This window comes from Carcharhinus amblyrhynchos, chromosome 31 (genome assembly GCF_965287045.1).
Source record: "Carcharhinus amblyrhynchos chromosome 31, sCarAmb.v2.hapA, whole genome shotgun sequence".
Lineage (NCBI taxonomy): Eukaryota > Metazoa > Chordata > Chondrichthyes > Carcharhiniformes > Carcharhinidae > Carcharhinus > Carcharhinus amblyrhynchos.
In genome coordinates, this window is record NC_137354.1 from 20,512,916 (window position 1) to 20,540,690 (window position 27,775).

General features: G+C 43.4%; 2 protein-coding genes across 6 annotated transcripts in view; one reads left to right on the top strand and one right to left on the bottom strand.

Moving 5' to 3' along the window:
• shld2 (shieldin complex subunit 2) overlaps nt 1–2,015 on the bottom strand; it is an 88,357-nt gene extending 86,342 nt beyond the window's left edge. For 3 of the 5 annotated variants that reach the window (XM_080215737.1, XM_080215738.1, XM_080215739.1), the window contains exon 1: nt 1,914–2,015. The gene's annotated coding sequence lies outside the window, so the exon portion shown is untranslated. Of the gene's footprint in view, nt 1–1,728; nt 1,838–1,913 lie in introns of those variants that run through there. The other 2 variants (XM_080215741.1, XM_080215740.1) reach the window with 2 other exon arrangements.
• Nucleotides 2,016–2,433: 418 nt separating this feature from the next.
• LOC145360538 (glutamate dehydrogenase, mitochondrial) overlaps nt 2,434–27,775 on the top strand; it is a 94,620-nt gene continuing 69,278 nt past the window's right edge. The window contains exons 1-3 of the mRNA XM_080215810.1: nt 2,434–2,986; nt 24,587–24,667; nt 27,013–27,068. Coding sequence (XP_080071936.1) covers nt 2,575–2,986; nt 24,587–24,667; nt 27,013–27,068 — 549 coding nt within the window. The 5' untranslated portion in view covers nt 2,434–2,574. The remainder of the gene's footprint in view (nt 2,987–24,586; nt 24,668–27,012; nt 27,069–27,775) is intronic.

Below are 27,775 nucleotides of genomic sequence, written 5' to 3' on the forward strand. Positions count from 1 at the left end.
TCAACTCCGGTCTCCCAGACTACTTGAATCCACTACAGTTCACCTATCACCATAACAGGTCCACGGCTGACACCATCTCCCTGGCCCTACACTCAACCCTGGAACACTTGGATAACAAGGACACTTATGATAGACTCCTATTTATTGACTACAGTGCAGCCTTCAACAGTATTACTCCTAAAAAAACTCATCTCCAAACTCCGTGGCCTAGGGCTCAGTTCCTCCTTCTGTGATTGAATCTTAGACTTCCTAACCCACAGACCACAGTAAGGATAGGCAATGACACCTCCTCCACGATTATCCTCCATACTAGGGCCCTGCAAGGCTGCGTCCTCTGCCTCTAACTATACTCTTTACAGATTTATGATGTCCAGCCAAATTCTCCTCCAACTCCATTTTCAAGTTTGCTAATGACACCACCGTAGTAGGTCAGATCTCAAACAATGATGAGATGGAGAAGAAAGAGAGAATCTGATGAAATAGTGCAATGACAAAAATCTCTCTCTCAATGTTAGTAAAATGAAGGAGGTAGTCATTGACTTCAAAAAGCTTTATGGAAAATAAACCCCTGTCCACATCAATGGAGATGAAGTCGAAATGGTAGACAGCTTCAAGTTTCTAGGTGTCCAGATCTCCAATAACCAATCTTGGTCGCCCCACGTTGACACTATAGTCAAGAAAGCCCACCAATGCCTCTACTTTTTCAGGAGACTTAGGAAATTTGGCAAGTCCACTATGACTCTCACCCATTTTTTCCAAATGTACCATAGAAAGCCTCCCTTCTGGATGCATCACAGCTTGGTATGGGCACCTGCTCTGACTAAGACCACAAGAAACTACTAAGGGTTGTGAACGTAGTCAAGTCCATTATGCAAACCAGCCTCCCACCCATTGACTCTATCTACACTTCTCGCTGTCTTGGAAAAGCAACCAACATAATCAACAACACCACGCACGTACTCTCTTCCATCCTCTTCTGTCAGGCAGAAGCCCCTGAGATCACGTACCAACCAACTCTAGGACAGCTTCTTCTCTGCTGCCATCAAACTTCTGAATGGACCTACCATATATTAAGGATATATGGACCTACCATATATTAAGGCGATCTTACACCCTAGCTACGACTCTAACACTATATTCTGCACCCTCTCCTTTCCTTCTCCCCTATGTATTCTATGAACGGTATGTTTTGTCTCTATAATGTTCAAGGAACAAAACTTTTCACTGTATGGCAATACACGTGACAATAATAAATCAAAATGTCGAGCTAGATGATCCACATCAATAATTCAGCTCTTTAGCTGTATTATGGGGAATGTTTGTGCGCTGTGTATTTGAAAGATAACGCAGCATGAGAAATAACCATTCTCGATAGTTTGGATTGTCCACAACACATAACTGCTAAAACCTCTCTGGTATGAGGTCAACCATGTTTGTGATCAGAACTCCCACCCACCTGACAAAGGCACAACCGGTTATGAAAGCTAGTGGCATTTGCTACAAATAAAGCTGGTGGACTTTTAACCTGGTGTTGTGAGACTTCTTAATGAAGTCAACCTGCAGTGAATTGACAGGTACCTGATCTATTGCTGCATCTGGATCATTCAAACTTGCTTTAAACCATAAGCAACTTGTGATCTCGGAAGTTACATGGACTAGTGTTTATCTGGTGAGGTAAATGACATTGGGCCTGGTAGTAACATGTGCAGAAACTTTGAGCCTCCCTACCTCAAGTACTGACACCGTCAGGGCGGCGACCATTGACGAAGGGACATCTTACAAACTCAGTCTTTTTTTGTTAAAGCTTTCTTTTCCCCCTCAGTAACATATTTCATCGTAAATAGTATCAGATTTGCTGATACTATTTCCCGGGTTAAAGGTTCAAAAAGACTCGCCCACGCTACGAAAATTACCGAAGGTTCTCGAAGCTCCTCAGGTCGGCCAATCCCCATTGACTGCTTTGATGGTCAGATAATTAAGGCGACCGGCAGCGCATGCGCATATGGCCCGAAGATGGGCGCCGGAGAAGCGCGCCTCCGGCATTGGCCCCCCCCAGACCGTTATTTTGCTCCGCCCCCCTTTCCTTGCACGCGATGCCCGCTCCTCAAACGTCCCCGCTGAGTCGGCCCCGCCCTCATTTCGTGCCTGCACGTGGGCGGGGTAGCGCCCCGCCCTCTTTCTGACTCCGCCCCGCCCTTTCGGTAACTGCCCCGTCCCCTTGTGACGCCCCTTTGTTGACCCCGCCCCTTTCTGTCCCCGGCCCTTCCGTTTTTTGGCTCAGCCCCGCCCCATTTATCTATTTACCTATCCTGCTCGCTCCGCCCCCTTTCTGACTCCACCCCCTGTCTGACTCTGCCTTCTTTGGCTCCGCCGCTGGCTGACTGGCCTCTCACACACCCCAAGACGCACGCGTGGTCGCAGGCAGGGCGCGCTTGCGCAGTGGCGGCGTCGCGGGTGTTTTGTCAGTCAGGCTGAGTGAAAGAGGGGGGGGGTGAAAAGAAGTCAGTGCCTCCTGAGTCCACTTCAGCCCGGTATCCGTCCAAACCCTCCCCCACACACGGCCTATCGCCCGCCATGTACCGGTATCTAGGGGAACTGTTGGCTCGCGGGGCCACCGCTTCCTCGCCGGCCGCTGCCGAGGGCGCTTTGCAGCGCCTGGGCGGCCCGGCAGCCCTCCTTCCCTGCCGCCTGTACTCCAGCGAGCCCCCGGGCAGTGAGCTGGAGGACGACCCCAACTTCTTCAACATGGTGGAGGGCTTCTTCGACCGCGGGGCCAAGATCGTGGAGGACAAGTTAGTGGAGGACCTGCGGACCCGCGAATCGGACGAGCAGAAGCACAACCGGGTGCGGGGCATCCTGAAGATCATCAAGCCCTGTAACCACGTCCTGTCCATCTCCTTCCCCATCAAGAGGGACAACGGCGAGTGGGAGGTCATCGAGGGCTACCGGGCCCAGCACAGTCAGCACCGGACACCCTGCAAAGGAGGTGAGGGGGAACAGTGCCACCCTGTAGCAGGAGCCTTGCCCCTGCTGCCCTGCCGGGGGCAGCCTTGCCCCTGCTGCCCTGCCGGGGGCAGCCTTGCCCCTGCTGCCCTGCCGGGGGCAGCCTTGCCCCTGCTGCCCTGCCGGGGGCAGCCTTGCCCCTGCTGCCCTGCCGGGGGCAGCCTTGCCCCTGCTGCCCTGCCGGGGGCAGCCTTGCCCCTGCTGCCCTGCCGGGGGCAGCCTTGCCCCTGCTGCCCTGCCGGGGGCAGCCTTGCCCCTGCTGCCCTGCCGGGGGCAGCCTTGCCCCTGCTGCCCTGCCGGGGGCAGCCTTGCCCCTGCTGCCCTGCCGGGGGCAGCCTTGCCCCTGCTGCCCTGCCGGGGGCAGCCTTGCCCCTGCTGCCCTGCCGGGGGCAGCCTTGCCCCTGCTGCCCTGCCGGGGGCAGCCTTGCCCCTGCTGCCCTGCCGGGGGCAGCCTTGCCCCTGCTGCCCTGCCGGGGGCAGCCTTGCCCCTGCTGCCCTGCCGGGGGCAGCCTTGCCCCTGCTGCCCTGCCGGGGGCAGCCTTATGCCAAGGCAGGGCAGCTAGCTACCTACATCCAGTGTTAGCATCTCGGTGTACCCCTCTCTCTGCCTCCAATGGCACCCTCTCCACCCCCATTCCTAGGTGGGGCATTCCAAAGTTGGAGTCAGAAATTATTCTGACCTAAATTGAAGTTGTGCTTGAGTTTCTAATATGGGCTTGATTTTTATTAATTCTACTGAGTGTCTTAAGCTAATGGTATTGTCTTATCAAATCTGAAGAGACTCATGAGTGCTGCTTTGAACGGAAAAGTACAGTAGTATGTATTTTTAGTGTAGTGAGTGAATGGGAGTCTGGGTGTGCTACAAGGATAGCTTAATATTTAAAACCAGGTATGCTGTGAACCGTCTTCAAGTTGTTCAGGCTTCTAGGTTTCCTGTCTGAAACACTTATTTCTGGCCATATTTCAATCCTTTGTTTTTTCTCGAGTTTTAAAATGGTTTTTTTTAATCATAAGCCAAACTGTTACAATACTTTCAGTATTATTCAGAGTTGTGGATGTCTTTTGAGTGTCAAAATAATTCTGGTATTGGTTATTCTGTAATTATGCAAAGATTTTATTAATTCAGGATTTTTCTGTTTTATGAGTTACTTCATTGGAGCACACATCCAGAAATTTGGACATACTCCAAACAGAATATTGTTTGATTTGAAGAGCTTTCTCCACCTTCATTTTCTTTTTCCAGCTACAGTTTTTCAACAAACAACCACTAACTCTCGGTGATTGAATTTTCTTTGAACTCCCATCTGTTTGGTGGAAGAATTTTATGCTTTATCTGCAAGCACAGTCATAGCCACACCCTCGATCCTTCGCACACATCATTTCAGCCACAATCATTCTTATGACTGCAATTTTCTATAGCTGCTTCCTTTTCTGCATTTTTTTGCATTTGTCTAAATCTGTCCATAGTGTCCGTTTTGTCACTTTGTATAGGGTGTTGGTGAGGCCACACCTGTAGTATTGTGTGCAGTTTTGATCATAGAATTATCAGAGATTCCTTACAGTGCAGAAGGGAGCCATTCGGTCCATTGAGTCTGAACCAACCACAACCCACCCACTCCTATCCCTGCAGCCCAAGTATTCACCCTGCTAGTCCCCTGCCGCTAAGTGGCAATTTAACATGGCCAGTCAACCTAACCTGCACATCTTTGGACTGTGGGAGGAAACTGGAGCACCCGGTGGAAAGCCATGTTAACACATGGAGAACATGCAAAATCCATACAGACTGTGACCCAAGCTGGGTATTGAACCCAGGTCCCTGGCGCTGTGAGGCAGCAGTGCTAACCACTTGTGCCACTGTACCATTCTGGTACCACTGTACCAGGTGTCCTTAGCTGAAGAAGGATGTCCTTGCTATAGAAGGAGTACTGCAAAGGTTTACCAGGCTGATTCCTGGGGTGGCAGGTCTGTCATATGAGGAGAGACTAAGTCGATTAGGATTATATTCACTGGAGTTTAGAAGAGTGAGAGGGATCTTGTTGAAACTTATAAAATTCTGACAGCATCAGACAAGGTAGATTCAGAAAGGATGTTCCTGCTGGTGGGGGAGTTCAGAACTAGGGGTCATAGCTTGAAGATAAAGGTTAAACTTTTTTAGAACTGAGGTAAGGAGAAATTTCTTCACCCAGAGAGTGGTGAATCTGTGGAATTTGCTACCACAGAATGTAGTTGAGGCCGAAACATTGTGTGATTTCAAGAAGCAATTAGATAGCTCTTGAGGCTAAAGGGATATGGGGCGAAGGTGGGATCAGGATATTGGAATTTGATAATCAGCTGTGATCAAAATGAATGGCGGAGTAGGCATGAAGAGCCAAATGGCCGCCTCCTGCTTCTAGTTTCTTTGTTTCTGCAATTGGAAATGCTAATTCCCAAACTGTTTCCACTGCTTTCTAACTGATCTTTTGCACCTTGGGTTTTCGCAGATATGGAAAGCCATTCTCCATGAACGTCTTATTTCTATATTTGTTTCTGTATCATTGTAACCCCCTCACCTTCAATGCTTGGCTGGACGACAACCTCAAATCAGTAAACCATTCTTGAGTATCATGGGCCTTTTATTCAGCCTAAAGGGGCAAAAGAGTGGGAGGAAATAAATATTACTATCACTAGGGAAAAAGTACGGGGAAAACTAATGGGGCTATTGGTTAATATGTATCTTGGACATGATGGGTTGCATCCTAGGTTATTAAAGGGAAGCAGCTACTGAGATAGTGGATGCATTAGTAATAATCTTCCAAGAATCCTTATTTTCTGTAATCCCAGAAAACTGGAAAACTGTCCTTATCCAGCAAGGAAAGGAGTCAAAAAAACAGGTATCTATAGGCCAGTTAGTTAAACATCTGCCATTATGAAACTGTTAAGAGTACATTATAAAGGATGTAATAGCAGACCATATAGAAATACATAATAAAATCAAGCAGAATCAGTATGGCTTCATGAAGAGAAAATCATGTGGGACAATTTTCTTAGAATTCTTTGAGGTGGTATTGAGCAGGATAGATAAAGGGGAACCAGTAGATGGAACTTGGATTTCCAAAAAGCATTCAATAAAATACTTTACAAAAAGCTACTTATTTAATAAGAGCCATGGTGTTGGGGGCAATCTGTTAGCATGTAAAGTGGATTGGCTAACTGATAGTAGACACAGATGATATAATGGACACTTGAAAGATGGCAACCTCTAACTAATAGAATGCCACAGTAATCAGTGCTGGGACCACAATTATTTACAGTATATAAGGAAAGTGAATGTACTAATGCCAAGTTTGTGAAATGCACAAAAATAGATGGGAAGGTGAAGATGACAGTCTGCCAGGGGATTTGAGTGGACAAAAACTTAGCCGATGGAATATAAAGTTATCACTTTGATAGGAAGAATAAAGGAGCTGAATACTTAAATGGAGAAAGACTTCAGAAAGCCGCAGCACTGAGGGATTTGGGTGTCCTTGTGCATAAATCACAAACTAGCATGCAAATTCAGCACGAAGTAGGGGAGGCCAATAGAATGTTGGCTTTTATTTAAAAGGGAATGGAGTATAAAAAAGAGGGGAATTTGCTAAAATTACAAGACAATAGTTAGAACACATCTGGAACACTGAAACATTTTGTATGGGCATTGAAGATTCTCTTGGTCGATCCCGGCTATGGAGATTTTCACATGTGGAAAGGTTGAGTGTGTTGGGCCTCTACTCATTGGAGCTTAGGAAAATGAGAGACAAGTTTACTGAGACATGTAGGATTCTCAGGGCTTGACAGCATAGATACTAAGAGGTTGTTCCCCTGTGGGAGAGTCTGGGACCTGAAGGCATAATTTCAGAGTAAAGGATCGCTCATTTAGGACAGAGATAAGGAGGAATTTCTTCTGAGGGTTGTGGATCTGTGGAATTCTTTATCACAGAGGGCTGTAGAAGCTGGGTCATTAACTCTATTGAAAGCTGGGATAGACAGTACGCCAGCTGACTTAATTAGCCACACTATTTTTGCATGTCCGTTACACTGCCTAATGCAGCTTCCGGGACAAATTGTGTTGGTGATGAATGGTAAAATGGTGGCTGAGCTGGGACTGGGTGATTTGGTGTAAAATGCACACTGTTAGAAGGCAGTCCAAGCCAATGGTGTGAAAGTTTCTTTTGCCAGCTGCAAAGATCCTACATCCTCATGCCCAACCTAGACATGGGCATGGCTACGTATGACTTGTATTTGTTACAGGGAACAAATAAATGATGTACTACACTTATGCATGATAATCACAGAAACCCCACAGGGTGATTCTCTGATAGTGCATATGGTAAAGAGAAATGACCAATGACCTGTACTCCATAGAGTCAAAATACAAGTCGTCATATTAAACAAGTGCACTGTAATAACATGCAAATTTGAGCCGTTTGTAAATTGTAGTACCCGTGCTGGCTCTACTGTCAATCCCAGGCAATTGAATGCCATCAATAACTGGACTCAGTAGTACTGATGGCAAGCATAATTTCCACTGTGGCTATTTGAATTACTGGGATATCAGTATAAAGGTAGTTTGAATGGTGAATGACCAGTGATAGCAGAGATAAGAAGGTTGATTGAATCAGTGGCTTGTCAGAGAAAATTCCTCGTGTAACAGAGCCTAGTGAAATTTTAAAAAGCACCAGGATCAAGTGCCACATGGCGATGAAAAGGCTTTTTTTCTATTAATTAAATGACTAGATCTGATGGAACCAGGGTGTTTACATATTGACCTCAGTGTTGTCTGTGATCTCTGTGCAATCCTTTCAATGGACCATCAATCTAGTACAATCTTGAGTAAAATGCTTGTTGAAATAAAAGTTGCATTAGGATTCCTCTTGGTGTGCAGACTAGAAAATGACCTTGATCTAGCAAGAAGAATTTGAATTTGTTACGAGAGTTTGAATTGAGCTCTTGCTTTTAGCATTAATTGCTGGAAGTTAAAGAGCTTCTGCACTAGAATGATGCTGTGTACTTGTAGCTTCCATCTGTTCATACTCCTTCCTCGTTTTATTGTCTCTTTTGCGAATTTTAACTCTGACTGCATTGCAAATAGAAGATATATCTGTTGGGGGATGTGTATGTGTGTAAGAATACACCTTTTATTATGAAACTGAGCCAAATGTCAGTATTGTTTCCCTGAACTGTGTTAGCAAGGATGGCAGTGTGGGTGTTACGTCAGGCTCAAGCTAAAGTGGGCAAATTCATTGGCATCTTGATCCCGATCAGTGTCTTGTTGTTGCTCCTCCACCTCCCATTGTGTGAGGTTTTTGCGTTAGGACTGAATTGGGTGTAATGGTAATGCATTCCATGGTGTCTGCCTCAACACAGTGCTTAGCACATTTACCTCCCCTTTGGAGTTTGAGCCCCAATCCAGAAAATTGAGCACACAGTTTAGTCCGTGAGCATTGGAAGAATAGTCAGTTATTGCTACGCCATCTTTTGGATGAGACATTTGACCAAATCTCCCCTGTCATATTAGTTTTTGTGATGCTGTTTTGAAGAAGAGGAATGTTTTTTTCGGTGACTATGATTGCAACAGTGACAACACTTCAAAAGTACTTCATTAGCTTTGTGTGTCCTCCAGCTGCAAAGGGCACCATATAAAATCTTTTTCACCTCTTTCTACTCCCCCAAACCACCTCACTCCAGCCACACTGTGCAATGTGCTAAATGAAAGACCCTATAATTCCTGACCATAAGGACAGAAAATTCTGAATCTAGATTACAGGCAGTAATCTTGCAATCAGCTGATGATATGCAGCAGGCTGATAAACTCCTTATGAAATGGTCTAATCTCTCATTTTGGAATAAGAAGAAAAGGAGATAGACTACGCATCTACTCATCTAAGAGTTAGATGAGTTGTTGATGTTCTGTCAAAGCTTGCTTTTGAAGAATGACTCCTGGATTGAGATCATTGCAAATTTCTGTAACCATGGAATTGTACAGGAGCATGAGTCAAAGCCTTCAAGAGTTAGCAAAGAAAGTGAAAGGAAATCTTGTTAAAGTTTTATTTTGGGGGAGGAGGGCACAGCTGGAAAAGGGCACACTAAGAGGAAAAGTGTTACAATGCATTGTTTCGTCACTAAGAAAGTGAGCCAGCAACCTGTTTCCAGGTTGTAATGATATAAGACACTAAACAAGCTGACGGGAGCACAACAGCCAGCAGCTGAACCTCCTCTGTGGGGAATGCCGCATCTCAGTTGATTTTTATTTTTGTTATTTGGAAACATTCTGACGTAATCCAACAGTATGCAAACAAAAAAAGCCATTCAATTTGCATCAGATGTACTGGTCGTCTCCCTTAATCATTAAGATACAGAAGAATGCAGCCCTTGCTAGCATTCTGGTGGTTTGGTATTTGCTGAGTATTCAAAGGAAATTATTGCTTAACATGACTGAAAGCAGGAATTAGACTTCTTACTATACAGTTAGTTACTAACAGTGCTGATATTTCCCTACCACATGGTCACAAGTTCAAGTCACTTGACTGATACATGATGATGGCACACAATCCTGCTCCCATGCCCACATGTCTGTCCTTGGCTTGCTGCAGTGTTCCAGTGAAGCTCAACGTAAACTGGAGGAACAGCATCTCCTCTTCTGGCTAGACAAATTACAGCCTTCCAGTCTCAATTCAACAACTTCAGATGATTAGCTGTACCCTACCTCAACTTCTTTGTTTTCATTTAATTTTAACTGTTCTCTAACTTTTATTTCTTTATTGTCTTTATTTATTTTTCTTTTCAGCCCCCCCGCCACAATCTTTCCCTCTATTTTATCACTGCTTTCCTTACCTTTTTTCCCCCTTTCCCCTCTTCTCAATTTTACCTCTCTCCCACCCAATCCCCGTTTGTCACAGCTTACCCTCTGATTGCAGCTTCTCTGCCGTTTGGCCATTCATATCTTCTATTCTCTTTATAGGCTGTCATTAGCAGCCTTTCCTCTTCGTTTTGTGGCTATGACTCATCTTTAAATCCATCACCCCATTGTATAAATATCTCCCAGTTTCTATGCCTTTTAGCTTTAACAAAGGGTCATCTGGACTTGAAATGCCAGCTCTTTTCTCTCCTTACAGATGCTGCCAGACCTGCTGAGATTTTCTAGCATTCTGTCTTTTAGTTTCAGATTCCAGCATCTGCAGTAATTTATTTTTATACAGCGCTATCTGTTTCCTCACTCCAAAATCTGAGTTTAGTCCAGGCTTGATTGGGAGCACATTTGCATATTTTTCTTTCACAAGTCTTGGAAATGAGCAAATCTTGGAATGAAAAGGTTACAATCTGTCTACACACTTTCCCGAGCCAGATCAAGAGATTACTCTCAGTGGATCCAGAAAGTTTACCTTGATGCTCTAAGATGCTGTACATCAGAACACATTGCCATTAGCATTAGAATTGCTTAATGCAAGAGCAGCTACATCTGGTACTTTTGGTTTGCTATAATTTTGAGGAACTGAATGGCCTACTTTGGTGCATGTGTTCCCCGATCTACTTACTGTCAGCACTTTCTTTCTGATTTTAAGCATCTTCCTGATATTTTCGCCAGAGTTCCCTCTAAATAGCTCCTAGTTATCTTTAGCGAACATTCTCCCCACTTACCAGCCAATCTGCAAAAACCTCCTAGTATAATCTTTCATTGCCAAATTAAGTAGTCTGTGTGCAGTAATCCTTGAATAAAAACACGTTAGTTGTACACATACATCCCTTAGACACCAATTTCCATGTGCCACTAATTCCAAGCCCGCCAATGCCTCTACTTTCTTAGAAGACTAAGAAAATCTGGCATGTCAGCTATGGCTCTCTCCAACTTTTGCAGATGCACCTTAGGAAGCATTCTTGCTGGTTATATCACAACTTGGTATAGCTCCTGCTCTGCCTGCCCAAGACTGCAAGGAACTACAAAAGGGTTGTGAATATAGCCGAATCCGTCACACAAACCACCATCCATTGACTCTGTCTACACTTCCTCCTGCCTTGGCAAAGCAGCCAGCATAATTAAGGACCCCATGCATCCCACACATTCTCTCTTCCACCTTCTTCCATCGAGAAAAAGATACAGAAGTCTGAGGTCATGTACCAACCAACTCAAGAACAGATTCTTCCTTGCTGCTGTCAGACTTTTGAATGGACCTACCTTGTATTAAGTTGATCTTTCTCTGTACCCTAACTACATTCTGCACTCTCTCTTTTCCTTTTTCTATGAACGGTATATTTTGTCTGTAAAGCGTGCAAGAAATGAATCTTTTCACTATGTATAATGACAAATCAAATCAAATCAAAATAGTAGGTTTAATAAGCTCCAGTGGAACTCTGAAGATCCTGCTAATGTGAAATGAATTTACATTTCTACAGCTCTTCTTAGAATCATAGAATCCTACAGTGCAGAAGGAGGCCATTCGGCCCATGTCTGCACCGACGACAAACACACCCAGGCCCCTGTCCCCATAACCCCATGCATTTACCCTAGCTCATTCCCCTGACATGAAGGGGCAATTTAGCATGGCCAATCCACCTAACCCACACATCTTTGGACTGTGGGATGAAACCGGTGCACCCTGAGGAAGCCCACACAGACATGGGGAGAATGTGCAAACTCCACACAGGTAGTGACCCAAGCTGGGAATTGAACCCGGGGCCCCTGGCACTATGAGGCAGCAGTGCTAACCACTCTGCCATCCTTTCTTATTAGAAAGATACCTTAGGATAGAGAGATGCCAACCACGAGAAGAAAAAAAACACAATTTGGGAATCCAGATGATATTTTGAAAAAGCAAAACTGATGGAATTAGGGGTATAATTCCAGATGGCAGAGATTGTGTGCCCACATGTGATGGAGCAGAGGGAATGGATAACAAAAAACAAACTGGTGTCAGAGGTTGCATTCATGATTTTTGGTAATTGGCTGTTATCACGTTGCTGTTTGAGAGCTCACTGTGTGCAAATTGGCTGCTGTGTTTCCTATAGTGCAGCAGTGACTATACTTGAAGGACTTTGGACTCGTTTAAGGTTCAGTTAGATAGGCACATGAGTGAAACGAGGATGGAGGGTTATGGTAGGGGTTATTAAATAAGGGTTAGAACCTCGGGAGACACCGGAAAGGCAGGCTTGTGATTAACGTTTTTGTCTTTTATTCCGCAGGTGGAGGTCCACCTCGTTGTCAAACGAGGGGCATGCACACGGTGGGTCGTGTGTGGGCTACTCTTGGAGGTTCCGGGAGTGGCCTAGTACTTCGTGTCGGTGTGTGTGCTTGATCCTGGACCGGTAGACGGGCGCCGCAACAGCTCGGTGACTAGCACTGCTAGCTGTGCAGATACATGGATTTGGGCCTGTGTCTGTGGGAGTTTGTGCATTCTCCCTGTGGATGTGTGGGTTTCCTCCAGGCGCTCCGGTTTCCTCCCACACCCCAAAGATGTGCTCTTAGGCTGATTGGTTTTACCAAATTGACACTATTCTCCCCTGAATCTGGCTAAGTCAGGGGTTCTATTCGTAGACACGCAGGGTAGAATAGGTGTAGGGTGGTGTGGTGGCACGGGCTTGTTGGGCCGAAGGGCCTGTTTCCCGTGCTGGGTTGTTCTTTGACTTAATTGCTTGAGAAGCACTTTGAGATGCCCAGAAGCCATGAAAAGTGCAAGTCTTTCTCTTTTTAATATATTTCTCAACACTGAAGTAAAACTGTTACCTTCAACACCTCAGTTACCTGAGTTACTGCTGATTCAGAATGGGGTGCTAAACCTTAAGAATGTTGCTAGTTTTGTTTTTAAACCCTGTATAAAGGATGCTGCTTCTAAGCTCATTAACTCTAGCTGATCAAAAGGTGAAGGACATTGGTACATGGCGCCATGTAGTGAGAGATGAATGAGTGGTCAGAGTTCAAAAATCACTTTCTATCATTAACCAACATACCGTAATCTAACAAATCGACAATGTGCACTCTGGAGCAATAACCCATTGGAACAGATTAGTAATGGCAATCTTGATCTTGCTGGAGCGATTCCCAACTTCTAATCAGCATGATAATTTCATAAAATATCAAATACTGAAGTTCCCACTCAATTCAATAAATTCAAGTGTTTCAGTGGAAGGATAAGGGAGAGAATCAAGTGGTTTCTTTTTGACCTACTGGTTTCATTCACATAACTTAAATATTTCTGATAAATTGGCACCTCTAAACGAAGTGGCATTCCATACAAAATGAGACTCTTTAAGAAAAAAAGTGCTTATTCCTAAACACCAACAATCTATGCTTCCCTCAGTGCGAGTAGCATTGGATTTTTTTGTTCATTCGTGGGACATGAGCGTTGCTGGCTGGTTAGCATCTGTTGCTCTTCCCTAGTTGCCCTTGCAAGGCAGTTGAGAGTCAACTGTGGCTCTGGAGTCACATGTAGGTCAGACCAGGTAAGGATGGCAGACTAACCAGGTAGGTTTTTTCCGACAACTAACAATGGTTTCTTGGTCATCAGTAGATTCTTAAGTCCAGATTTTTTTTTATTGAATTCAAATTCCGCCATCTGCTGTGGCGGGATTTGAACCCAAGTCCCTAGAACACTAGCTGAACTTCTGGATTAGTAGCTGAGCGATAATACCACTAGGCCATTGCTTTCTTCATGAATAAAACCCTTTTCCCTCTTCTACTGGAATATGGTTTTGTGGTCTCTTTGGGTATATGGCCATTTTTATAAGTGATGGCAGAGTTCACTTAGTTGGTTGATTTAAACTGTCCTTGTATTCAGAGTGAGAGAGAGACTCATACATCAGTAATGCTGTCCTCAGACCACCACAGAATGCTTTGCAATTACTGCAGAGATATGGTAATGGTTATAGGAATGTGATTACAACAGGATTTTTCTTTATTGCTTTATTTCTTTATTGCTTAATTTAAGGAAAAACAGTACCGCCCCAGAACAATGCCTGTCAAGCCCTTGTAATTAATCCAAACATTTGTTCACTGTTATTGAGGTAAAAAATCACAGGGGTACAAACATTATGCAATTGTAACTTGAGCTGGAACACACATGCACACCACAAATATAGTCCTGTGGTACCTTTACACATCTCTCTTTGGTCCAAACCCACAACTTCTGGTCATGTGATCAATCACATCATTGATTTTCCACTTAAGTCTGTTAGTGATCGCACGACACACGCCACCTTTTTTTAATTGATGTGATTGTCACTAGCCATGGCAGTATTCTAATTGCCCCTGAGGTGGTGATGAGCTGCTGCCTTGGAACCACTGTAGTCCACATGGTGAATATCCTCCCTCAATGCAGTTGAGCAGAGATTTTCAGGATTTTGACCCAGTGACCATGAAGGAATGGCAAGATGTCCAAAGGTTGGGATGGTGTATGACTTGGTGGTAAAATTGCAGAAGATGGTGCCCCCATGAGCCTCTGACCTTGTTTTTCTAGATGGTAGTTTTTGCAGGTTTAGGACGAGCTGTCAGAAAGCCATGGCAAATTGCATCTTGTAGATGGTGCATACTGCAGACACATTGCAGTTGTAGAAGGTGTCCATGTTCAAGATCACAGATGCCAGTTAGGAAATAGCATGAATGGTGTTGAACTTCTTGAATGTTGTTAGAATTATACTCATTCATGACCAGTGGGGAGCTTTTCACTGCGCTCCTGTGGGCAGCATGGTGGCACATTGGTTAGCAATGCTGCCTCAGCACCAGGGACCTAGGTTCAATTCCTGGCTTGGGTCACCTGTCTGCACGTTCTCCCCATGTCTGCATGGGTTTCCTCTGGGGGCTCCAGTTTCCTCCCACAGCCCAAAAGATGTGCTGGTTAGGTGCATTGACCGTGCCTCAGTGTGTCCAAACAGGCAGCGGGGTGTGTCAAGTACTAATAAATAAACTTTAAAACTTTAAACTTGTACCCAGAAAATCATGGCCATCCTTTGGGGAGTCAGGTGAGTCACTCATCACAAAATACTCAGCTACTGACTTGCACTTGTTAATATTCTGTCAGCATTAACCCAACTGGATGGTGATTCAGTAATTCCATTGGGCCTCAAGGGGAGGTGGTTATATTCTCCCTTGTTGGAGATGATCATTGCCTGAGAGGAGAAGCCAGAGTCATTTAAATTTTTTTTTATTTGCCATGTTTAATGACTACACTGTAGTTAGATGGCTGAATTGTTGAGACTATTCAGTACAGCTTCTGTCAACTCTGTCCATGTGGAGCAAATCTCTCACAGTGCGGCTTGGTCATCTGGGATTGATTGCTATCAAATAGTGAACAAATTTCTAATGGAAGACATCAACCTGAAACATTGACTGCTTTTCTGTCGAGCTGAGCTGACGCCTGACATGTTAAGGGGTGGCCAGTGGCACAGTGGTCACCGCAGGAGAGATCTGGGTTCAATTCCGGCTTTGAGTCACTGTCTGTGTGGAGCCTATATGCTCTCCCTGTGTCTGTGTGTGGATTTGCTACGGGTCCCTCCCACAGTCCAAAGATGTGCAGGTTAGGTGAGTTGGTAGGGTAAATGCGTTGGGTACAGGGATAGAGTGGTAGAGTTGACACAGACCTGATGGGCTGAATGGTCTCCTTCTGCACTGTAGAGATTCCATGATTCTGTGAAGTATTTCCAATATTTTCAGTTTTAACTTCAGATTTACAGCAGCTGCAAAATATAGATTTAAAGTTTATTTTTATTGAACAAGTGGCTTACATTAACACTGCAGTGAAGTTACTGTGAAAATCCCCATTGTTTGCTGCAAGCTTCCAGACTGAGCCAGTATGATTTAGCAGTTATGCCAGGCAGCCTCATTTTGCTGCATGTCTTTGATCTCATCCATAAACAGAAGGGTGGAAAAATAGATTTAAATTCTTTAACTAGTTGGCACTAAGTTGTTTCCATTATTTCATTCCCTGTGTTCATGTTGCAACAACAATCCACGTTGAGCCACAAGGAGAATTTCAAACACTTTTTACCTGACTACATAGCTACCCTGATGGTCCTTGTTGGAGTCTCTACATTTTGGTGGCCAGTTTTCTCCAAGCATGATCGTTACTTATCTGGCTTCTGCTCTTGATCTTCTTGACATGCTTGGTTCTGCCAGTTACCAGTGTCATAAATCTTCAGGTTATAAAGGAAGAATTCGTAGAATTCTAGGGGTACTAATTCATAAAACATAGATTCTATGATTCAAATTCCTTTCAATGAGGACATGTGTAAAAGTTGCTCAAGTTGCCTACCTTGGCAGAGCAGAGACATTTTAATTTTGCTGGAGAAGGAGCAGGACACTGAGAATGGAGAGGCAAAAGATGATGTTGTTATGCTTACTGAAAAAAATAACTACTGTTTTTCGTTTTATTCACTGCCAGATGTGAAGAAAGTCACTAATGTCAAAAGAATGTAAAATAGGGAAGGAATAGTGACTTGTTTATATGAATGTTGGATGCGATCCAGTAAAGCTGCTTCTGGCTAAGGGAGATGGTGGTGATTCATAACTGTTTTCACATGAAGATGCTTGGTGTTTTCCTCTTTTGATCGTTGTTCTGGCGGTGCTTGACGTTGATCAGGAATCTCTAATACTGTGGGGAATTTAAAAAAAACATGCTTTTTGTAAAAGTCCAATATTTTGTTCTTGGTCTTTTACCTACAAAAGCTTTTAAATGATGGTGCCAATGAAAGTGATGCTCAGCAGAGATGCTTTGTAGTCATTCGTGAATGGAGTCTCTAGTTGGCAAAGACCCCACATGGGGTCTTGAACTTGAAGCTGTGCCCTAGGCAGAAACCTGCTGATATTACTGTAATAGTGAGAACTTTGGATGAATTTAGTGAAAAGTGCCTAAACTTGAAGGGAAGGCTAGGAAGCAAAACTTTTATTAAAACATTTTCCAGCTTCTGTTACAAAACTAAATTAACTTTTCAAAAGTTAAATGCCACCTGGATCATTCTGTCCATAAAATCCCTGATCCTCTCTTTAGTTACTCCTTCCAATGATAATGAAACATAGAGATAGAAAATAGGAGCAGGAGGAGGTCATTCAGCCCTTTGAGCCTACTGTGGATGAACCATTCATCCATTCATTGATGGCTGATCATCCAATTCAATAGCCTGATCCTGCTTTCCTCCCAATATCCTTTATCTCCTTCGCTCCAAGTGCTATATCTAACTGCTTTTTGAAAACATTCAATGTTTTAGTCTCAGCTACTTTCTGTGCTAGTGAATTCCATGGGCTTGCCGTTCTCTGGATAAAGAAATTTCTTCTCACCTCTGTCCTAAACCGCCACACCGTATTCTCAGACTATGACCCCTGGTTCTGGACACCATACCATTGGGAACTTCCTTCTTGCTTCTATCCTGTCTGGCCTGGCTAGAATTCTATCGGTTTTTATGAGATCTCCCTCATGCTTCTGAACTCAACTGAATACAGTCCTAACTGACTCAATCTATCTCATCAGTCTGGTAAACCCTCTTTGCACTCCCTCAAGAGCACGAACACTCTTCCTCAGATAAGATATGACACTAACCCATGCAAGCTCAGGAGAGACATCAGGTGTTCTTTTATCTTGTCTTTCCTCTCTGTCAAAGGCCCCAAACGCTCCTGCCAGGTGAAATGATTTATTTGTCTTTTCAGTTCAAATTACTATATTATTTGTCCTGTCTCCCTTACATGGGGGGTCTAAATTCAGACTTCATGACCACTTTACTAACCATCTCCGCTCAATCCATGAGTGTGATTTTTGAGCATCTGATCTCTTGCCCATCTTAATTCTCTGCCCCTATCCTCTGCCTTTTATCCTGTTCAAATGAAGACCAACAGAAGCTGGAATGATAGTACCTCATAATTCAATTAAACATTCTGGACTCAACATTGAGTCAGACAATTTGATCATAATCATGGCTGCCACATGGACTCCACTGACAATGGTAAGACACAACAGGCTATAAGATGAAGGCACGTAAAATCACCGGCACCAATGCACCCCTCCCTAATGAGTTCAACGTGTTCTATGCTAGTTTTGAACAAGAGGTCAGTAAGAGCACACCCTCCACCCCAGAAGCCTCGGCCAAACCCGTATCCGAGATCACCATCGCAGATGTGTTAGGGCTTCTTGAAAGTCAACCCACAGAAAGTGACTGACCCGGATGGGGTACCGCAAGAGCACTCATCCTGTGTCATATTTGCAGACATCTTTAACCTCACTCTACACCAATCAGAGGTCCTTATCTGGTTCAAGGAGACGACCATCATCTGGTACCAAAGAAAAACCAGGCAGTATGCCTTAATAACTATTGCCTGGTGTCTCTGACATCCATCGTTATGAAAGCTTCGAAAGGTTAGTCATCGCATGAATCAATTTTAGCCTTCCAGATTTCCTGGAACCACTACAGTTTGCCTATTGCTGCAACAGGTCCACAGCAGCTGCCATCTTCCTAGCCCTACACTCAACCCTGGAACACCTAGATAACAAAGGCACCTATGTCAGACTCCTATTCATAGACTATAGCTCAGCCTTCAACATTATCCCTACCTCCAACTCCGTGGCCTGGGCTTTGACTCCCCACTCTTCGACTGGATCCTAGATTTCTGAACCCTCAGACTGCAATCAGTAAGTCAACAACACCTCCACGATTATCTTCAACACCAGTGCCCCACAAGGCTGTGTCCTCAGCCCTTACTTATACACCTATGACTGTGGCCAAATTCCCCTCCAACTCGATCTTCAAGTTTGTTGATGACGCCACCAAAATGGATAGGATCTCTTACGATGAAAAGATAGATTCATTGTGGTGTACGACAGTTCTAACACAAAGTTAGTCTTGCGTTGAGGAACAACTTTCAGTAAACCTATTTCTCATACGTAGCCTTCCTTGATACCGTGCACATGCAAGATTTTTTTATGGTCACTTGCCACGATAAATATGATATCCTAACTGGAACTGACCCCTCAGCAGCAGAATAAGTCCAAACAAGTCCGCACTGTTCTAGTTGCATCATTGGGATGTTCGAACAGGTTAAGAACTTTGGTCACCTTAAGCCAGAAAAAAATAGTTAACCTAACGACAAGTGACAACAGTTACCACTGCCAATGTGTCTTGAGCTGTGAACCACAATGATGTGAAGGGCTTTGTCTGTGTTTATTTGTGTTTGGCCTAATTCTTTTCTGTCACATTACAAATGGAGTTTAAACCATGTTGGCTCTCAGAAAATGGTCCTGTTGTTGTGTAATAGCCCAGAATGTCCTGTGTAAGAAAATGGAGTAAGCTATATACGGTCCTTCAAACCTGCACTGCCCTTCAGTAAGATCATGGCTGATTTGATCTTGGTCTTGCCTGCTTCCCCTAACCCTCAACTTCCTTGCAGTTCATCAATCTGTCCATCTTGGCCTTGAACATAATTAATGACTCAACTTCCACAGCTCTCTGGGGTAGAGAATTCCAAAGGTTCACCATCCTCTGAAAGAGGAAGTTTGTGCTCTTCCATCTTAAGTGGTGGCAATCCCTTGTTCTGTAACTACCCCCATGAGAGGATATATCATCTTAGCATCCATCCTGTCAAGCCCTCAGCATGTTTTATGTTTTGATACGATCTCTTGTTATGAATGATCTCTCCTTCTTAACTCCAATGAAAGTAAGCACAACCTGCTCAACTTTTCCTCTAAGATAACCTCTTCAATCCAGGAACCAACCTGAAGCCTTCTCTTAACTGGCTCTAATGAAGGATGTATCTTTTGTAAATGCACAACGCTAGGTGTGCTCTCACCATTATCTTATGGCTGCAGCAGGACTTACTATTTTTATTCTCCTTGTGATAAATGCAACATTTGTCTTGCCTTCATAATTTCTGTAGCTGCATACGAATATTTTGTGCCTCACATGAGGATATCCAGATCCTTCTGTACTGCGAGTTTTCCATTTTTCCTACCTTAAGTAGATGACATTGCATTTTCCAACATGTACTCCATCTTTCACTCTCTCAATCTATTTATATTCTTTTGCCAACTCTTTTTGGCCAAATTTTGTGGCCAGCATGCGCTGCTGACCGTGTGAGCAAATATGACCCTAGCTTGGTTATACACTGCAGCAGAACCCTCTCTCCCACCTGCAGCATTGGTCCAATGTCATAGTAGGTATAAAGGCCCTTTGATGCGGCACATTGCTGACATCCCAATCTGCAGACCTACTGTGTTCAGATAAGTTCTATTAAAAGATTTTTAATATTAAACAATAACGACTGCATTTGCCTAAGTTATAATAGGAGATGTATGTATAATGTTAACAAAAAAGTTTCTTGATTCTTTGGAATTGAAGCTTTTTTTATTTAATGGTCAAAATGTAGCTGTTCATATGGCACCACAACTCTGTGCTTTCGGACCACTATATACATTTTGGCAGCACAAGCTCCGAAAGCTTGTGCTGCCAAATAAACCTGTTGGACTTTAATCTGGTGTTGTGAGACTTCTTACTGTGCCTAGCCCAGTCCAACATCATTGCAGATCACCAGATTCAGAAGTGCCTGTTTCCTACTGGGCCCTAGCGCAAGCTGCTCCAAAAAAAACCATCTCATAGACATGCCACAAATTCTTTATCTTGGGATCTGCTACCAACGTGATTTTCCCATTGCACCTGCATATTGAAATTCCCCATGATTACTGTAATATTGTCTTTCTTGCTTGCCTTTTCCATCTCCTGATTTATTTTCTGTCCAACATCTTGACTACTGCTAGATGGCCTGTGGATAACTCCCATTAGGGCATTTTTTCCCTTTGCGATTCCTCAACTCTACCCACACAGATTCTACGCCATCCGACCCTATTATCACTTCTTGTTAATGATTTAATTTTGTTCCTTACTAACAAGGCAACCCCACCTCCTCTACCCATCTGCCTGTCCTTTTAATAGGACACATATCCTTGGATATTCAGGTCTCGCCTCTGATTGCCTTGCAGTCTCTGATACCTACAACATCCTACCCTCCAATTACAATGTGTGCTTCCAGCTCATTTACCTTGTTCCGTACAGTGCAGAAAATTCCACAGGGATAGGTTATTCTATCTGAAGTAATCAGATACTCCAATCAATAAATAAGCTAATATTCAGGGACATTGCAGTAGGTGTGACTTTTTTATTTGCCATCCATCTTGAGTAAATAGAAAAGCTTGTGTACGTTTATTGTTGGGAGCCACTCGCGTGTTGGGTTGCTGTTTAATTTATCCTAAATGTGTATCCTGCTCTTTCTGAAATAAATTAAGATCAAATGAGGGCCAGCTAGCGAAAATTACAGTTACAAGGCTGTTGTCCCCATTTCAGATTGCAAAAAATGAGGCAGATAGTTGCCAGACCGAGATGCTTCAATTTACAAGGGAGGTGTTTCCCTGAAGGAACAACAGGAAAACCAGGGCTCCAGGAAAAATACCCTTGGTAGAATTTTTCTGCCGTGCTTGCCCCAAAACTGGAAAATCCCGCCCGAGGTCAACGTACCTTTGCATGATGCGCCCCGTGCCAGGATGGGAAGATCCCCCACCCCGGACCAAATTCAAATATATATAGATCAACAGAATTCTATTACTCTGCATGTAGGTTGCCTTATTCCTATTAAGCTTTTTAATTTCTAAGGACTGATGACTAAAACGGCCCTTCTCACACCACCCCTCAATTCCGAAATGTGTCTCTGCGTGAAGGTTTTTAACCTTGAGTCAGTGTCAAACTCTGGTTCATCAGAGTGAAACGTGCTTGCTGTACAAGAGCTGATTTCAATTGAAAACAGCGATTCCAGAATTAGCACCTGAGCATGCCTCACGGGTTAGCATGTTATGGGCTTGGTTGTTCCAGCTCAGTGTTGTTTTTGTTGCTAAGTGCCTCTATTCAGATGTAGAATTTAATTTTAATTTGTGTTTGAAGCAATATTTGCTGAAGGTTGATTGAATACTAGTAAACTGATTGGTGCAGAATTCAGAGCTTGTGTATAGTGTTTATATTATTCTAAATGCTCGAAGTAGTACTCCCGTTTTAAGCATTGAGCGTACTCCAAACAAAACCAGTTCTAAGACACTGTGATGCTGTAAAATATTTGGTGTTTCTGAGGCAATCCACTCAGTTTCTGGAATGCAATTGCTTATTGTCCCTTCATCTCCCTGCTCCCCTCCACAGTTACTGCAACCAGTGTAGAATACCAATGTCGCTCATGATTGTGCTCCAAGAACTTTTTGGAGAATATAACTCTGCAAAGCGTCAATAAATTTAATAAGGGTAATCACGGTAGGCTTAAACAGTTTTAGGATTTAGTGAGAACAAGGCCAAATACAAAATGTTGAGAGAGGAAGTAAAGAAAATAAGAGTTGCAAAGAGAGAATCTGAGAATAAAATGGCAGTTAATGAGGTAAGCAATAAGTGGGTGGTGAGAGGTGTGATTGGCGTACTGGTTGGTGTGGTGGGGGGGCAGAGGTTGCAAACTGAAATATGATGATGTGCGATGAAAGACACACAGGGAACAGTCAAATACTTAGGTACCTAATGTTAGTCTTTACTAAGGAAAAGCATGCTGTCAAAATACCAGCAGAAGCAGCTATCTTAGAGAAGATGAAAGTTGAGGCCAGACGCATGGGAAGGCTGGATATGCTTGGATTGGATAAGTCAGCTTATCTGGATGGCTTGCATCCCAAACTGTGAAGGGGAGTTGTGGGTGGAGATAGCAAGAGGGCTTTCCATAATCATCCAGCATTCCCTGGATATGGTGGAGATGCCACAGGATTGGCGAATGGCAAATGTGACACCCTTTGTTGAAGAAAGGGCGTAAGGACAGTCTTCGTGACGACAGGCTGATTGGTTTAACATTATTGGGTGGGTAGAAACAATAATCAGGGAAAAGGATCAGCAGCTACTTGGAGACTCAAAGATGTTTGAGTTGAATAAGGAGAGGCAGCAAAGATTTGCAAAAGGGTATGCTTGACTAACATTGAATTTTTTGAAATGACAGAAGGTTGGCCATGGTCTTATTGAATGACAGAGCAGGCTTGAGGGGCCATGTGGGAGGTGTGGTAGCCTCAACGACAGAGACCTGGGTTTGATTCTGGCCTGTCTGTGTGAAGTTTGCCTGTGTCTCTGTGGGTTTCCTCCTGGTGTGCTGGTTTCATCCCACAATCCAGAGTTAGGTGGATTGCCTATGCTAAATTGCTCTTATTGTCCAAATGTGTGTAGGTAAGGTGGATTAGCCATCGTAAATGCATGGGGGTTATGGAGATAGGGCAAGGGTGTGAGCCTAGGTAAAATGCTCTATTGGAGGATTGGTGTCGATTCGATAGACCAAGTGGCTGCCTTCTAGGATTTTATGGAGTGGCCTGCTCTTGCTCATAATTTGCATGCTCATATATTGAAGGGAATGCATTGAATGATGTCTATATGGATTTTAAGAAAGCATGTCAAATTACCACAATGAATGTTAATAAAATTTAAGGCTCATGAAGTGGGGGTGGAGTGCTGGGATCACTTTTTAACTTAGAAAATTGACTTGGAAATTGGAATAGTGAGTAAAATTTCAAAGTTTGTCTGTTACACTGACTTTGGAGATGTGATAGATTGAGGATGATGCCAATTGGCTGGAATAGAGCAAAGGCTATCAGAATGGGCAGAACAGTGGCGAATAGAATTTAACACAAGGAAATGAAAAATGATGCATTTTGCAGAGTTCTAAGAGTGTGCAAGTATTAATTTGATTCTGTTCTCAATTTGACACCAAAGTAATGGCTATAACAAAGTAGTTTGCAAAGGAACCTCCATTGTCTTTGACCCAGAATGTGGATTTTGTATTTAGCCCCTTCTAGCTCCAGCCTAACCTCTGCTAGAGCATTGTGTACTGTTCTGCGGTGCTGCACTTTAGGAAAGGCGTGAAGTCATAGGAGAGAGTACAGAAAAGATTCAGAGGAATGACTCCAGGAATGAGGAATATTGTTAAAACAACAGGATATAACAAGGAATAATATCTGGAAATGCAATTTGTCAGGCATTGTTCACAAGTTGAGTACTTTTTTCCTAGTGAATCCTTGAAGCCTCACATTCACCCATGCACCCACTAGTGGTCTTTTTCCTCAAATGCAATTATATCTCATTATTCTGACTAAAAAAAGTATGCCGCTAATGAAAATTGGAAATGAAAAGGCCTGATTTCTTGAGTTGAGCAACAGTACAAACCGTGTTTCTTTTTGTTACTCACCTGACCTGGGATTGCACTTGTTCAGTCATTATGTATTTTTATGGGAATGAGAGAGGGAATTTATGAAATTTCATAACTGAGGTTTTAAAATGTTATGTTTACTAATTATAACCCAAATGTTGAGAATTATTCAAATTTCATTCTTCCCCATGGAGGGAGGTGGAGAGTTAGGAAGTGTGATGATTTCAGACAATTGGTTGCCTCTATAACAGGCAATTCAGAAAGTTCTCAGCGATACAATTTTAAATATTCCTAAGGATGGTCATAACAAAAGATCAGTATGCATGTAGTCATTGGTGTGTTCTGGCTTCCTGTGTGCTGCTATGATCATACTTTGGTAATTTGAGTTTCTGTGCCTAATTACAGGGATCCGTTACAGCATGGATGTCTGTGTAGATGAAGTGAAAGCTCTGGCCTCCCTGATGACTTACAAATGTGCGGTGGTTGGTAAGTACTGAGATCAACTTACTGATTCTATGTTTTGCTGCTCTGAGTAGATTGAATTTTTGAGTAGATTGTTGATTTTTGAATACCTCTATCAAATCTCCTCTCAACCTTCTCTTCTGCAAGGAAGACGCTCCTAACTTCCAATCATAGAATTCCTATGGTGCAGAATGAAGCCATTCGGCCCATCAAGTCTGCACCGACAACAATCCCACCCAAGCCTTAACCTTGCAACTCCATGTATTTACCCTGCTAGTCACCCTGACACTAATGGGCAAATTAACTTGGCCAATCAACCTAACCTGCACATTTTTGGACTGTGGGAGGAAACCAGAGCACCCGGAGGAAACCCAGGCAGACACAGGGAGAATGTGCAGATTCCACACGCAGTGACCTGAGACTGGAATTGAACTCCTGTCCCTGGTGCTGTGAGGCAGCGGTGCTAACCACTGTGCTGCCCAAACTTCTCCAATCTATCTTCATAATTGAAATTCCTGATCACTTGATCAGTCCCTTGAATCTTTTCTGCACCCCTGTCCGATGAATCCATATCTTTCCCAAAGTGCAGCACCCAGAACTGGACACACTGCTCTAAATGAGTCTGAACTATTGTCTTGTATAAATTTAACATCTTTGTTCTTGAACTCTAGGTCCCTAATTAATAAAGCCTTGGATGCTGTGTGCTTTATTAACTACTCTCTCAACCTACCCTGGCACCTTTTTAATATGATCCAGGTCCCTTTGCTCCTGCATCCCCTTTAGAGTTATACCCTATGTTGCCTCTCCAGGTTCTTCCTACTAAACTGAATTACTTGACATCTGTCTTCCACCTATCCAGCCATTCTACCAACTTTTCTATGCCCTTTTGAAGTTCTCTCTATCCTCCTTGGTTCACAATGTTTCCAAATGTCACATTATCTGCAAATTTTCAAATGTACTCGTGTCTAGGCCATTAACGTGTAGCAGGCAGAGTAAGGGCCATTAGGGGACAACAATACCTTCATCCAGCCCAAAAAATGTTTATTACTTTCTGTTCCTGTCAATCAGCCAATTTAGTATCCATGCTGATGCTTTCCCTTTTCCATATAACTTTCTTCATAAGTTTATCGTGTGGTACGATGTGAAATGCCTTCTTGATGCCCATGTACACGACATGAACAGCATGGCCCTCATCAACACTCACTGTCATCTTGTCAAAAAGCTCAAAAATTAGTCAACCACAAGTTTCTCTTAAGAAATCCTTGCCAACTTGTCTTAATCAACCTAATTTTTCCTTGTAACAGTAACTTTGTTGCATTGTTAATGTAAGCCCACTTGTGACACAAAGAAATAAGCTAAAACTTTGTTAATTTTAACTTGGGTTAATTTTTCTAGAAGTTTCTACACCACTGAAGCTAATCTGATTGGCCTGTAGTTGCTGGGCTTATCTTTACACCTGTGTGTGTGTGTGTGGCTGGGGGGCAAATGAAACATTCATGATTCTCCAGTTCTCTGGCACCACCTTTTGAGTCAAAGGAAGATTGAATGATTATGCCTGGTGTCTCCACAATTTTAAAGTTTATTTATTAGTATCACAAGTAAGGCTTACATTAACACAGCAATGAAGTTACAGTGAAAATCCCCTAGTCGCCACACTCTGGTGCCTGTTTGGGTACAGTGAGGGAGAATTTAGCATGGCCAATTGTACCTAACCAGCATGTCTTTTGGACTGTGGAAGGAAACCCACACAGACATGGGGAGAAGATACAAACTCCACACACACACTGGCCCAAGCCAGGAATCGAACCCAGATTTGTGGCACTGAGTGGCAGCAGTGCTAACACTGTGCTGCCCCGCTCACTTCAGTCTTACTTCTATTTTCACATCACTCCGTATCTTTGGATGCATGTCACCCAGTCCTCATGCCTAATCAACTTAAGTGCTGATTTTCTATCTAATTCCACCAACTTATCAATTTTAAACTGAATTAGTCTTTTAATTACTTCCTCTTTCATCAGGGTAGAATCATCTTCGTTGGTGTGGGAAAAATGCCATAATGTAGTCACAGGCTCCTTATGTTTGAAAGATGTGAAAGGGAGGGCAGGTGGGTGAGAACGGATTGAGGGTTTGAGGCTGGAGATGGAGGGAGGGATAGAAGGGTTGGTGGGAGGATTGGGGGGGGGGAGGGCGAAGGAGAGAGAGGAAGAGAGGGGCAGGGGAAGAGGTGGGGGTTGGGGTCGAGTGTTTGTATAACAGATTCACAAAATGCATTGATCTGTCCCTACTGCAATGTATTCAAGCCAGAAACATCTTTCTTCTCAGTAAAGATGTCCTGATTTTTGATTTTCTGCTCTTTGTATGTGTTCCAGATGTGCCATTTGGAGGTGCCAAAGCTGGAGTGAAGATTAACCCAAGGACGTACACAGTAAGTAGTGTTAACCCACTAGCCTTTTCCTTTTACATTTACTTGTAACTTGTCCCTAGCCATGCAACTAAATATGGCCTATGTTGGCTGGGCAAGCAATTCCTTTTCAAACTTTATTCTGTCTATTTGACAAGCTGTCTAAAACTGAGGATTACCCCTCGATCACAGTCTGTGTTTACTATCTTCTACTTGACACCTGATCCGTCCCTTCAGTATTAATTCACTAAGATTGTTTTGACAGAATATGCAGTTGATGTTTTCTTGTCCCTCGCCACTGAGTGGAGAAATAATTTAAACTTGAAACCTGTTTGTAATCGCTTCTGCTTGGGAAGAAATATCTAAGGTGTAATTTTCTGCTACTGATAAGCTTGTGACATTTGAGCAGGCTAGTCACCCAGCCAAGAGCAAATGGAATAAAATTGCTTAAGTGCCCTGTTGACTCTTTCGTAATACATTGGAGACATTAGAAGAGCTTGATCAATGATTATTGTAAATTCCTTTTCAAGACTTGGAGGAAGCCATGGAGCAAAGAGCTATACCTCAATTTAACATTTCTGTATTTTAACTGTAGCCATATCACAGTGATTTGATTTTATTATTGTCCAGTGTATTGATGTACAGTGAAAACAATTGTTTTTTGCGCGCTCTGCAGACAAAGCATCCCGTTCATAGAGGAGGAGTGAAGGGGATGTAGAATGTAGTTTAGT